This window comes from Mastigoproctus giganteus, chromosome 11 (assembly GCF_048544385.1).
Source record: "Mastigoproctus giganteus isolate SK-2022 chromosome 11, ASM4854438v1, whole genome shotgun sequence".
NCBI classification, from domain to species: Eukaryota; Metazoa; Arthropoda; class Arachnida; order Uropygi; family Thelyphonidae; genus Mastigoproctus; species Mastigoproctus giganteus.
Window position 1 is genome coordinate 86,660,348 of NC_143585.1, and position 13,145 is coordinate 86,673,492.

The following is a 13,145-nucleotide window of genomic DNA, read 5'->3' on the forward strand; positions in this document are numbered from 1 at the left end:
TACTAAAGTTTTTAAACACAATCTGTGTCACAAGTAATAAATAAAATTAATTTACTTTATATAATATCAGTGTCCTTTTATTATAGGACTGTTTCAGTCGGAATATACTATACTAACATTGCTATCGCGACATGATTTAAGTTTATATTCAAGCAAAATTTTATTTCTTAAAATAATCAATAAATAATTAATTACCCCAAGAAATTACCTCTCAATATAAACAGGTATACCTTAAAATTTTGAAAAGCAGCAGATTTCATAATTTGAGAAAAGAGCAGGAGTTTTTTTTTTTTTTTTATAGCTAGATTTTGGCCTTGATATTAAATTTCACTGATAAAATAATACATTTAGTATTAAGTTAGAGTTACAGGACTATTTATTAGTACAGTATGCTTTAATTTTTAAAAATTGGGCTAATTAAGGACTGTAATCATGGAAACAGTCCTCTGGTGGGGGGGGGGGGGCACAACATTACTATGTGGTGCCCCACCCATTAAGTAACATCTATTGAACGGGTCAGTGCCTTTGCACCATGTTTTGTTTGTAGTGAACTGTCCAAGTCAATAATTGGCATCGTTTTAATTGTATCTCATATTGTGAATCAACCTTCACAATGAGTGGCCGAGGCACTGCTTTGAATAAGTAATGCTTCACCAGTGGAGAAGGTTAATGTTACTTATTCTCGGCAGATACCACCACTCAGACGGCACTTTTCGAAGCGTGTTGGCTTACTCATTGGTGGGTCGACAGGTACCCTGTTGTTGCAATAGTGACAACCCAGTTATGAAGTATAAGTCCACAAGATAAGAGATGCCTGATGGTGTGTAGTATAAACTAAGGAAATTATTTTGCACGAAGCAATGGGACTATGCTTAAGATTCGCTATTGAACAGGTCAGTGCCATTGCACCATGATTTGTTCGTAGTGAACCATCTAAGTCAATATTGGCATCGTTTTAAGTAACTGATGTACAGTGAGAATAAGTAACATTAGCCTTCTCCACTGGTGAAGCATTACCTTTTCAAAGCAGTGTAATACCTTGGCCACTCATTGTGAAGGTTTATTCACAATATGAGATACAATTAAAATGATGCCAATTATCGACTTGGATAGTTCACTACGAACAAAACATGGTGCAAAGGCATTGACCTGTTCAATAGTGAATCTTAAGCATAGTCCCATTGCTTCATGCACAATAATTGCCTTAATTTATACTATTACACACCATCAGGCATCGCTCATGTTGTGAATTTATACTTCATAATTGGGTTGTCACTATTGCAACAACAGGGTACCTGCCCACCCATACACCCACCAATGAGTAAGCCAACAAGCTTTGAAACGGTGCCGTCTGGGTGGTGGTATCTGCCACGAATAAGTAACATTAGCCTTCTCCAAGTGAAGCATTATTTATTCAAAGTAGTGCAATACCTCAGCCACTCGTTGTGAAGGTTGATTCACAATATGAGATACAATTAAAACAATGCCAATTATCGACCTGGACAGTTCACTACAAACAAAACATTGTGCAAAGGCACTGACCTGTTCAATAGTGAATCTTAAGCGTAGTTCCATTGCTTCATGCAAAATAACTGCATTAAGTAATGTCATACTTCTCTTCGCAGAGAAATATTACTTACTTCTAGTGTAGCACGGGACAATCTTTGTTGGTAGCCTCAATAATTTGAGGGATAACTACCTTTCATTAGACTGCATTATTTTCATCTATGCTATAATGATGGATGCAAGTCCTGTTCTAGCTAAAAAGTATTCTTTCAAGCATTTGTGAACTGGAAATTTTTTAATCTTATATTTTTGTCATTGTTTCACAAAAGATACTGTTTCAAACTTTATCCTTTTCAGAAATGCTGACTCAAAGGATGTTTATAACAATAACCTTATTTTCGCGACTTGGCTATCAAGACATTTCTCAAGTTTCATCCTGATGAATATTCTCTCACTAAGCACTGTTGAGTGAGAGAATATTCATTCTTGGAATTCTTAAAATGCCAAGCATTACTTGAGATAATTTGTTATATTTCCTTCTGCACCCATCAGTTTTCTAACCAAGGACCACTGTACAGCAGTTATTTCTTTTTTTTATAACAGCTTCTGGTAGGTTTGCACACACACACACACACACACACAATGAAATTAACAGAACTGATAGTGGGAAATATCTAATGCATGCCATTATTCTAGATGCAGTGGAGTAATTGCATTAATTTTAAATAAATAGCAATATTCCTTACTTTCCCCACTGCAGCAGTGATTTTTTAGACTGTGTGTGCCCATGCGCACCTATTATGTTCATGTTTTTCTGTCTGCCAATTCATCCATCTGCAGTAGTAACTCAAGTACCAGTGGACAGATTTTCATGAAATTTTATATTTGGGCCTTTTAAATTTGTATGTAAAAAAAAAAAATTCATAGATTAAATGTAGTATTGTTAGCCTTAGACAGTTTATGCATGCTTCACATGTATTGCTATCTAACTCATGAATGTGGTATCGCTTGTCAAGAGATACATAGAGAGAAAAGACAAAAAAATAAAAAAGCAGCTTATATGGGAGGAGAGTAATAAATATTATATAATTCTATAGTTTTATTAAATGTTCTATAAAGTTATAATCTTAGAATTAATTGATAAGAAAATTATATTCACTCTTCACTTCTATTAATCACAGAAAAAGAAAAAATATTTCAATTAATTTAAGAAAACAAAAAAAAAACATGCTTCCAATGTAATGCACTGCGTACATTCACTAACTTGTTTTTTATTTAATTTGTGTAATGCAATAACAGAGAAACCTGTGGTGAAATGCATCCACTATATGAGACATGCATTTGTAGCAAAAATAATTTGCTCATAGCTATATACAAAACCAAGCTAACCTGTACAATGTTATAGAGCTTTTGTAGCTTGAGACTTTTGCCCTAAATATTTACATGATGTTTCAAAATAAATTGATGATGTTTCAAAATCATGATGTTTCAAAATCAAGGACTAATAAATTAACAGTAGCCACTGGCAGAGGTGGAAGTGATTCTTGCACTGCTTCTATTGAAATGAGCAGAAGCCTGAAAAACAAGATGCAGGATATTTCAGAGATTGCTGGGAGTCATTGCGGTACAAGTAAACACATGGGTTGTGTTAGGGTAGCTAGGAATAGAAACAGGTGCATGTATACCTGCATGTACACCAATGCTAGGAGTTTGGAAAATAAATTTGATGAATTTGAGGTATTGCTCAAAACATCAAAGGCAGATATTGTTGGGCTATCAGAGACGTGGTGTCACACAGATATAAGGAATGCGGAACTGGAATTTGGGGAATACAATGTGTATAGAAAGGATAGACAGGACAGGAGGGGAGGAGGGGTTATGCTATTAGTTAAGAAACACATAAAATCCAAGGAAGTGAAACCAGTCGACATTGATGGACAGGGCAGTGTCGAGCCAGTTTGGTGTGACATAAGCATAGGGAAATCAAAATTGAGAGTAGGAGTGTGCTATAGGCCTAATGACTCTGATGAGTACAATAAGATATTGTACAGGGAAATAGAGTGGGCCAGTAAATCAGAGAGTCTTATAATGGGGGATTTTAATTTCCCAGATATTGACTGGAATTTGTGGGTTGGTCACTCACACACTAGCAAGGCTTTTGTGGATTTATTGGATGATTGTTTTCTACATCAGCATGTTCGTGCGGTAACAAGAGGGAGCAATACTCTTGATCTGATTATCAGTGATTCTTCATGCATTAAGAATCTGCAGATAAATGAACAACTAGGTGGCAGTGATCACAGTGTGTTGAAGTGGGATTTACTCAAGGAGGTAACTACCATCAGAGGTAAAGGTAAGGGTTTTTGTTTTCGTAAAGGCGACTATGATGGTCTGAGACAGTATTTAAATTCTATACAGTGGGACCAACTGATAATGTTACCAACAGCAAACTCAAAATGGGAAGCATTCAAGGAACTAATCTTGGAAGCTACCAGGCTTTACATACCAACTAAGAAATATTGTTCAAGGTTTAGGCCTAAATGGTTGTCAGATGAACTAATGAGATGTGGCAGAGAAGAAAAATGCATGGAATACATACAAATTAATGGGTGACATGGAAGCCTATGATAGATATAAGTTGGTCTGTAACCAAGTCACAAAGGAGATTAGGCAGGCAAAGGCAGACTACGAAAAATCCTTGGCAAAGGATGCAAAGAAAAACAGAAAAGAGATCTTTACCTATTTAAACTCAAGAAGGAAAGGGATGAATCAGATTGGTCCACTGGATATTGATGGTTCAACAGTTGAGGATCCTGCTCAGGTGGCTAACAATCTAAACGAGTATTTTGCATCTACATTCATGCATGAGGAGTTATTCAGGAAGGAGAATGACGTAGGTAAAGTAAACATTGGCAGTGAGCTAGATGATTTTGTAATAACTGAGAGGAAAGTGGAGGAGAGATTGTTGAGGATAAACATAAAAAAGGCACCTGGGGTGGATGGGATCTATCCAGTTATATTAAAGGAGGCAGCAAAGGAAGTAAGCAAACCCCTAGCCATAATTATGAGAGCTTCTTTGGACTCAGGGGAGGTACCCATAGACTGGAGATGTGCAAATGTAACCCCAATTCACAAAGGAAGATCAAAGGCTGACACAAGTAATTATAGACCTGTTAGTTTAACTTCTGTTCCAGGTAAATTAATGGAGACACTGGTTAAAGAAGCACTGCAGGATCATCTAGACAAGACTTCAGTTATAGCTCGGAAACAGCATGGTTTTGTTAAGGGAAAGTCTTGCCTGACCAATTTGACTGGATACTATGATGTGGTCACAAAGGAACTGGATGCAAAGAATAACTTTGATGTTATATATTTGGATCTTAGAAATGCCTTTGATACTGTTGCACATGGAAGACTGCTGCACAAATTGGACCATTGTGGCACTGGAGGCAAATTTCTGCTATGGATAAAGGGATGGCTGAATGTAAGACAGAGAGTGGTAATCAATGGACACTGCTCAACGTGGACTAATGTTATTAGTGGAGTTCCTCAGGGTTCAGTGTTGGGTCCGTTGTTGTTTTCGGTGTTTATGAATGATATTGATGATGGGATATCAAGTTTAATGTCCAAGTTTGCAGATGATACAAAGGTTGGCAGGGTTGTTAAGGACACCACTGACGCTATGCTGCTTCAACAGGATCTGGAAAGGTTGAACAGATGGGCTGAGAGGTGGCAAATGAAGTTTAACATTGACAAATGTAAAGTACTACATATGGGAAGCAGTAACCACAGAGCAACGTATCAACTCTGCGGTACTACACTGACAGTGGTGGAGAATGAAAAGGACCTGGGGGTAACTGCGCAGGCAGATATGAAGTTCTCTGAGCAGTGCAGACGAGCTGCAAGAGTAGCTCATGGTGTCTTGTCAATGATATACAGGAATTTTTCTAGCAGGGATAAGGAGGTGATTATTCCCTTGTATAAGGCAATGGTTAGGTCACATCTTGAGTACTGTATACAGGTCTGGAGGCCTCATTTCAAGAAGGATGTAGAGCTGCTGGAACGGGTACAGAGAAGGGCAACAAGATTAGTGAACGGAACAAAGGGTTGCTCTTACGAAGAAAGGCTTAAGTTTTGCAAATTACAGAGTCTGGAGACTAGGCACCGGCGAGGTGATCTGATAGAGGTGTATAAGGCTTTGAATGGTTTGAGCATGCTCAATGCCAATGGGATTCTTCATCTTGCTCAGAATAATCACCTCAGAGGGCATAAATTCAAATTGAGGAAGGACGGATGTCGGATAGATGTGCGGAAATTTGCCTTTGGCCAGCGGGTGGTTGGTTGGTGGAATCGACTTCCATCACTTGTTGTTGAAGTTGATAGCCTAAACAAATTTAAGGCGCAACTGGACAGGTATTTCAAACGAACGGAGGGGTGAAATGGGAGTGGTGTTTTTTTTTTTTTTTTTTTTTTGGCTGATGCTGAATAAGCTTGCTTTCTTGCATCATATGCCTCTACTAATGCTAATGCTAATGCTAAAATTACACACCATCTAACATCTCACATGAGGATATTCCTCATCTCTGGGTCATCAACCTCTTTCACTTCACAGTGTCTGTTTCCACACTGATGAGACCCAATCAAGGTCTAAACTGCAGTCTGGATGGCATTCATTTTAAATAAATAGCATATAAGAGAACCATTGGAATAGCCCTTTTTATTTAATGTACACAGCGTAATACTGGGGTAAAATGCCTCCACAATACGAGAGGCTGATGCATTCATAAAAAAAGTTTGTTACACAGCTAGTTTGTTCATAGTCACATACAGAATGCTGGCTATTGGCCTAACCTGTATTATAATGTTATATAGCTAGTGTAGCTTGAGTTTTTTGCCTTCAATATTTAGTGGATTATATTATAAGAAAAAAAATTTAGGTCAGTACAAACTTAAAATTTTCGAATGTCAAAAGGTACACTGTGATATTAGCTATCCTCCATACAGTTTTTGCAAACTTTCTTTGTACTCTCTAACCTTTCTTTTTCATTATTATCACTAAAATAGTTTCAGAAACCACTCATTTTGAAAGATGGATCATCTGAATATATACTAGAGACATTTTGCCGATACTAAATATATACTATTTAGTATCGGCAAAATGGCATAAATAAGCAAGCTTATGCAAGCACTTGCCAAAAAAAAAAAAAAAAAATTAAATTAAATTAAAAAAACAAATAAAATAAAGTAAAAAAAAAAATATATATAAAAAAATAATTTAAATTAAAAAAGTAACCAGAATCATCTTTTCATGCTTCATTCACCCATTTCTTACTAGTATTTATCCAATCCCTCCTTAAATTTTGTAAATTTCCAACCTCCACGAGAGTAGGTAGAAGTCTGTTCTAACAGTTAATCGCCCTTTGACTAGAGGAAAATTTTTCAGACATTAGTCTACAATTATTTTATCTCCCTCTCTATTTTAAATTATGCCCTCTTGTGTGTGTGTGTGTGTGTGTGTGTGTGTGTGTGTGTGTGTGTGTGTGTGCGCGCGCGCGCCACATGACTAAGCAAAAAGATTCCCTTGGCATCTAGTTTACTCTAACATTTCAAGATCCATTCTGCTGGGGTAAAAGAGGTGAGAAGAAAGTACTCTGCTCAGTAGCATTGCTCTAGCATATTGAGATAAGCTAACCATGTGTAAGTTTCATCTGTAAGGATACTCATACATCTTTTGTCTCAAACAGCACAAAAACATCGCCCTTTTAGTTGTCTATGGGATGTTTTAGGATTTTCTGAGCCCCGATTCTGACACTGTGATCATTCACTTTATTATAACTAAGAAAGATGGCCTCTTCACAGAAATATAAGCTTTGTGGAAAGACTTTCATCTCTTTTCATCAAGCTACTCCTGGATGTCACACCAAAAAGTGTAATCTTTATCATTTTGCTTGTGTAGTCTTTATCACTCATCAAAGCTTTAGTCTCTAGTAACTTTAAAGATACTTAAAGAGGATTTTCCATATCGTCTGTTAAGTTATATTTAACTCTATGCTGTTCTTGATGTTGATTTAGATGGATTTAAGTTCTCATGAATGCATTTTACTGTACAGGTAGTTCCCAACTTTACGAGTTAATTTGTTCCTAACACACGCTCGTAAAGCAGGAATTTTTCCCCATAGACGTAATGTTAAAAAAAGGGGGCCGTGTTCTCAACAAAGAAATTTGACCATAGTAATGGTAAATAATGGTCAACAAAACAATAGTTTATGCTTAAACAATGATTTATTTACCCAAAGAAATGAAAACATAGCCTTTAAAATCAAGCAAATTATAATAATAAATTATTTATGTCATACAAATGTTAAAGAATGTTTATTCTTCATCATCATCAACTAAATGCACACACTCGTTGGTTTGTTGGAAGCACAAGGAGTTGTTTTCTTCTTCAGAAATGCTCCAAGAGTCATGCGTTTCCAAAACAGTCTTTATTTTCTTTAAAAATTTCACGATAGCATGCATAAGCGTTTTTTAAATCTGTAGCAACTTTTCTAGTGTGCTCAAAATTTGAATCTTGTGACTCAAAAATCTCAATTGGTTTTACTATGTGTTGAAAAGCTTCATCAAGCCCCTTGAGAGTAAAGGAACGAACAGGAGTTTCATCTGTTAGATCTTTTTCCTCAGCTTCACATTTTGCCGTTTCAAGGAGGTCTTGATTTGTGAGCTCTCCATTATGAGTTTGAAGCAGATCAGTGATGTTAGTTGTAGAAACCTCAATTGGTTAGCAATACTAACAACCACTTCTGCTCCATTTTGTATGATCTCTGCTGGTTCTTGAAATCCTTCAAAATTATCAATAAAATGATGATAGAGTTTATTCCAAACACCATGTTTTTCTCTGTAATTTTGTCCCAGGCTTGTTTTATTATTTTGATTACATCTAAAATATGGAATTTTTTCCAAAATTTCTTAAGCCTGTCTTATTTCTGCCTTAACAAATAAATGCATAAGCAGTAGTAATGTATTGTATAGCTATGCGCGTGGTTTGAAATGCCGTATTTATGAATGTTTAGCATTTATTTATTGCAATTAATGTTCATATTTTCGATTCTGTTGATACTTGATATTTGAGAGAAGAGAAAAAAAAAAAAAAAAACTCATAAACCTGGGAACTCGTAAAGCAAAAACTCATAAACCAGGAACTACCTGTATTTTCATTAACACAGCCTACTAGTGCTTCAATCCTTGCATAAAAATTCAGGTATTGCAAACTTTTGGTACCAAATGTAAATTCCTTTCTTGCTTGAAGGATCCTTTTCCAACTGTTAAATATTGACAATGCTGGATATCAGCAGCAGATTTTGCTTCGTGGAATGAGAATGCATAGGAGGCTTGCCAAAATCCAATACCATTGATATTTAGCACATTTGTAAGATCAGTATTTATTTTTTTATTTTTTTTTGGCTGCAAGAGTATTTATTTTCATAAAAAGTTATAGCTATAATTATAAGTGCATTCTGGTAATATATAAAATGTTATCTCATTCTACATTAGTTCAAAGTCACACACAAAAGCAACTTACCTGGTTTCCATATGTGATTAATAAATAATTTCCTTTATGTCGCTGATCTATTCTTGATTTTGTAATAAGTTGCAATAAGTTTATAATAAGCTGCAATTATTGTAATTGTAAAGCTACTATGGTGACAGAAGCTTGTATTGTGATGTAATTATACATTAATCTATATCACTGGCACTTGTCAAATGAGGATGGTGAGAATTATGATGCTAATCATACAAAGCACCACAACCACAACTAGTAAAAATGTCTGCAGGGCATGACCATTAGTAGTAATGCTTGAGTTGGATGCAAGTTAAAAACTGTGAGAAACATATTCTCTTAACTTGTTGCACACTATATAAAATTATATAATACAGATAGAAATGATTAGAGCACAGCAGATACTAAGGAGGTTAATACAGCATTATTTATATTGGCTTTCCAAAAGCTATAAAAATAATAAATTGAGAGAGAGAGAGAGAGAGAGAGAGATAAAAGATTCACCTTGTGGTCCCCCATAGCAGCATCACTTCCAATTAACTGGTATATGATTGATGGAGGATTACAAGAATCAGAATTCTGATGTTAAAAAAAAAAAATAAATTCATGAAATACATGAAATTTATGAAAATTATTTTTAAACTTAAAAAAAGTTATTAATTATTATATGTACAATTATTTAATAAAATGAATTAATTATATTTTAGAAATACACATGTCCAATCTTTGCCTATAACTTTTCAAATACAATATAATGGCAAATACAGTAAACTCTTTAAAATCCAGTACGCTCTGGGATTGAGAGGTATTATGTTTTAAAATTTTCTGGATTTTAGACAGGTATAGCTAGCGGTCTCCGTAGCCGAGTGGGCAGGAGCGGGAGTGCAATAGCACACGCTCTTTGAGTAGACCGGGGTTCAAGCCCCTGACTGCTGAATACGGTCGATCTGCCAACCCGCACTGGACCAGCGTGGCAGAGTATGGTCCATTTCCCTCAGCATGAATTGTTGAGGAGGCTTCCATCCTGCAGTGGGTTGATAATGGCTGCACTTTACTTTTTTTTATAGCTAGCGGTTGAACAGTTTTGAAGAAGCAGATTTCAGTGAATATTAAGGATCAACAACTGAACTTACTTGTGTCTATAAACGTTCATATTAATTAACAGATGGTACTAGTGATTAAAATGTAAATAATAGTTCAATCTGTTAAATACAAACAAATGACAATAAACACAGTGATAACAAACGTTGTCAATCCAATGTGCTTCAGAGAAAAAATATGCTTTTGAAATGGAGAATAAGAAAAAAATTAATTATTCTTCTCCACAAATAATTATTATATTATGGCAATTTTTATCAGCTTGGGGCTCACATCTGGTGAGTATGGGCTTGGCACACCCAGGGTCCTGAGCTGGATATCATCATTCTTCTCTTTCTTGGTGATTCCCTACTTTTGACACTCACTCACTCACTCTCTCTCAGGGTAACTCGGGAATTTTTTTTTTTTTTTTTTTTTTTTTTGGCTAGTGCAGCATAAGCCTCGGGCTTCCTTGCACCATATAGCTAATAATAATAATAATACACAGCATTTTACTTTTAATAATGAATGTTATTGCATGTGAGAAATTCAATAAATTTCTCATATGCAATAACAATGATTGTTAAGTTTTGTTTTTGCTGCAATTATAACTATAGCAGAGCAAAAAATAACAGGTGATCAATGTCACTCACTACGTTTTCTCTTCCATAGTATTAGTATGGAGCAGAAGCCAAGGGACTGACTTGGTACTGACTGTTATTTTTGTCTCTGCTTTAATCGGGCACTGATGAGCTGTATGGCTAGTTATAATGGCAGCAAAATAACCTTGGATATGTAGAATTAAATCTATTGTTTGTGCATGTCAGTAAGTTGCTGTTTATGGAAGAAATTAACCACATTTGTTTGTGTGAACACCAGCCGGTATTCAAATAAACAAATTCCAATCCTGCAACTAAAACACTTTTAATATATGAGTGTATAAAATGAAATGAAATGAAATAAAATAAAATATATAGTAGTCTAAAACTGAGTTGATTTAATTTACAATAAAATACAAAAATATAAAATATGATGATAAAAGCGATAAAAACAATTAATAAAATACTGTAACAACTGTAGCTTTCGGAGATAGCGATCCCTTTTCTCAACAGCATATTTCTGCTGTGTGGCACATCCTTAAATAGCAGATCCACGGCACTCGTCACATGGTTCCTCGGGAGCAAAGCCAGAATTTCCCATTTATGCACCGGAACTGGAAATGGCTCGGGAGCGCACTAGCTGAAACCGTTCATCTCGCCAGCTAGAGCACTACCGAGCCATTTCCAGTTCATAAATGGGAAATTCTGGCTTTACTCCAGAGGAACCATGTGACGAGTGCCGTGGTTCTGCTATTTAAGGATGTGCCACACAGCAGAAATATGCTGTTGAGAAAAGGGATCGCTATCTCCGAAAGCTACAGTTGTTACGGTATTTTATTAATTGTTTTTATCGCTTTCATCATCATATTTTAATATTTTATTGTAAATTAAATCAACTCAGTTTTAGACTACTATATATTTTATTTTATTTTATTTTATTGTAAATAAAGTGTTTTAGTTGCAGGATTGGAATTTGTTTATTTGAATACTGGCTGGTGTAAAGTTTAACTGTTCAATAAGTCCTTGCTTAAGTTACAAAGTTTACTGAATAAGAGATAGCACTAAAAGAAAGGAATTCAAAGTTATAATATAACTAAACTATATAGCCACAGAGAAATAAGATGTCTGAAGGACTATCTCGTCCTTTAATCTGTTTTTCTAGCCAGCAGAATTTAAACTGCTGTTATTTGGTTTTTAGGAGCATTAGCAACTAAGGCCATATTGCTCCGGGGATATGCAGTGGTCATCCCTGACCTTTCCGCATCCTCCATATTTGGTGGTCACGGGCTCCAACTCCGGTCTAATAAAGAAGCGTGTGCTATGCACTGCTGCTCCTATCCACCTGGCTACAGAGGTGCCATTTTAAACTGCACTGATAATGCAGTGGTCTAAATTTTCACAGAACAAATTTGCCTTTCTAGTGAATTACCCTGGTACTGCACTACTTTCTAACAGATGGTCTCACCCAAAAGTTTAATTGATTATCTGTTAAAAATATGAGGCTGCCATGAGTCTGTTGCAGGACTAGCCAGTCTCTCATCAGATAACAGGGCACTCTAGTGATAACATACAGATAAAGCAGATTGCATTGTCAACTTTGAAAACTGATTTCATATACGAAATGGCAACTTATATCGAATGACTTCTTCAACTGTTTTGTCTCCATACTACCACTGGAGACTATCTACTATCGGAGGACATAGTAAATTCTGAAACAGGCTGTTAAACAGCAGTCATCTTTTAAATAAATGACTGATTGACCATTTGGCAAGGCTATCTGCTTGAAAGTAGTGCAACTCACTGCAAAGAATTAAGCTCAAAGCGTCCAAAAATTAAATCCAACAAGTTGCAAAGAATTAAGCCCAATGCAATGGTCTTAATTCTAATGTGAGAATAAAGTCTGTTGCATTGTCTATGCAGTTCAAACTGTTTTTGCAGCCAGCAAGATTTAAAGGAAAAAATAAATACTCCAACATCTTATAAATAGAGAAATGTCACCTCTTTTTCTTTTGGATAATGTGCTGGATTTTAAAGAATATCAGATTGTAAAGTGCTAGATTTTATAGAATTTACTGTAAAAAGATCAACAACCATTTACACATTACTACTCTGATGAACATAAACAAAAATCAAGTGGCCTTTCTTCTATCTGCAGTGTTTTGAAATTATGTCCTTCCAGTTGCAATGTAGTGTGTTTATTTTACAAGTACAGATAATATTTATTTAATAAAACAATTGACTATTCGTAGACAGACTTTAGTTAAAACTTCTTTTAACTAAAGAAAACACAGTGGGCTGGTTGATTATTTTTTGCAAAAGACAGTAAATTGAATTCATAATTTTTTTTATGGAAAAAATATATAATTTCTTGATGTAAGAAACTGATATCTGTTGAAACTGGGAAA

The 13,145-nt window shown here is 35.4% G+C and overlaps 1 protein-coding gene across 2 annotated transcripts in view; it reads right to left on the reverse strand.

Annotated features, from left to right (window-relative positions):
- The window catches only part of 5PtaseI (inositol polyphosphate-5-phosphatase A), a 400,034-nt gene that overhangs the window by 29,346 nt on the left and 357,543 nt on the right, over window positions 1-13,145 (reverse strand). For both annotated transcript variants that reach the window (XM_090385500.1, XM_090385499.1), the window contains exon 14: window positions 9,569-9,643. In XM_090385500.1, the coding sequence (XP_090241626.1) occupies window positions 9,569-9,643 (75 nt within the window). The remainder of the gene's footprint in view (window positions 1-9,568; window positions 9,644-13,145) is intronic.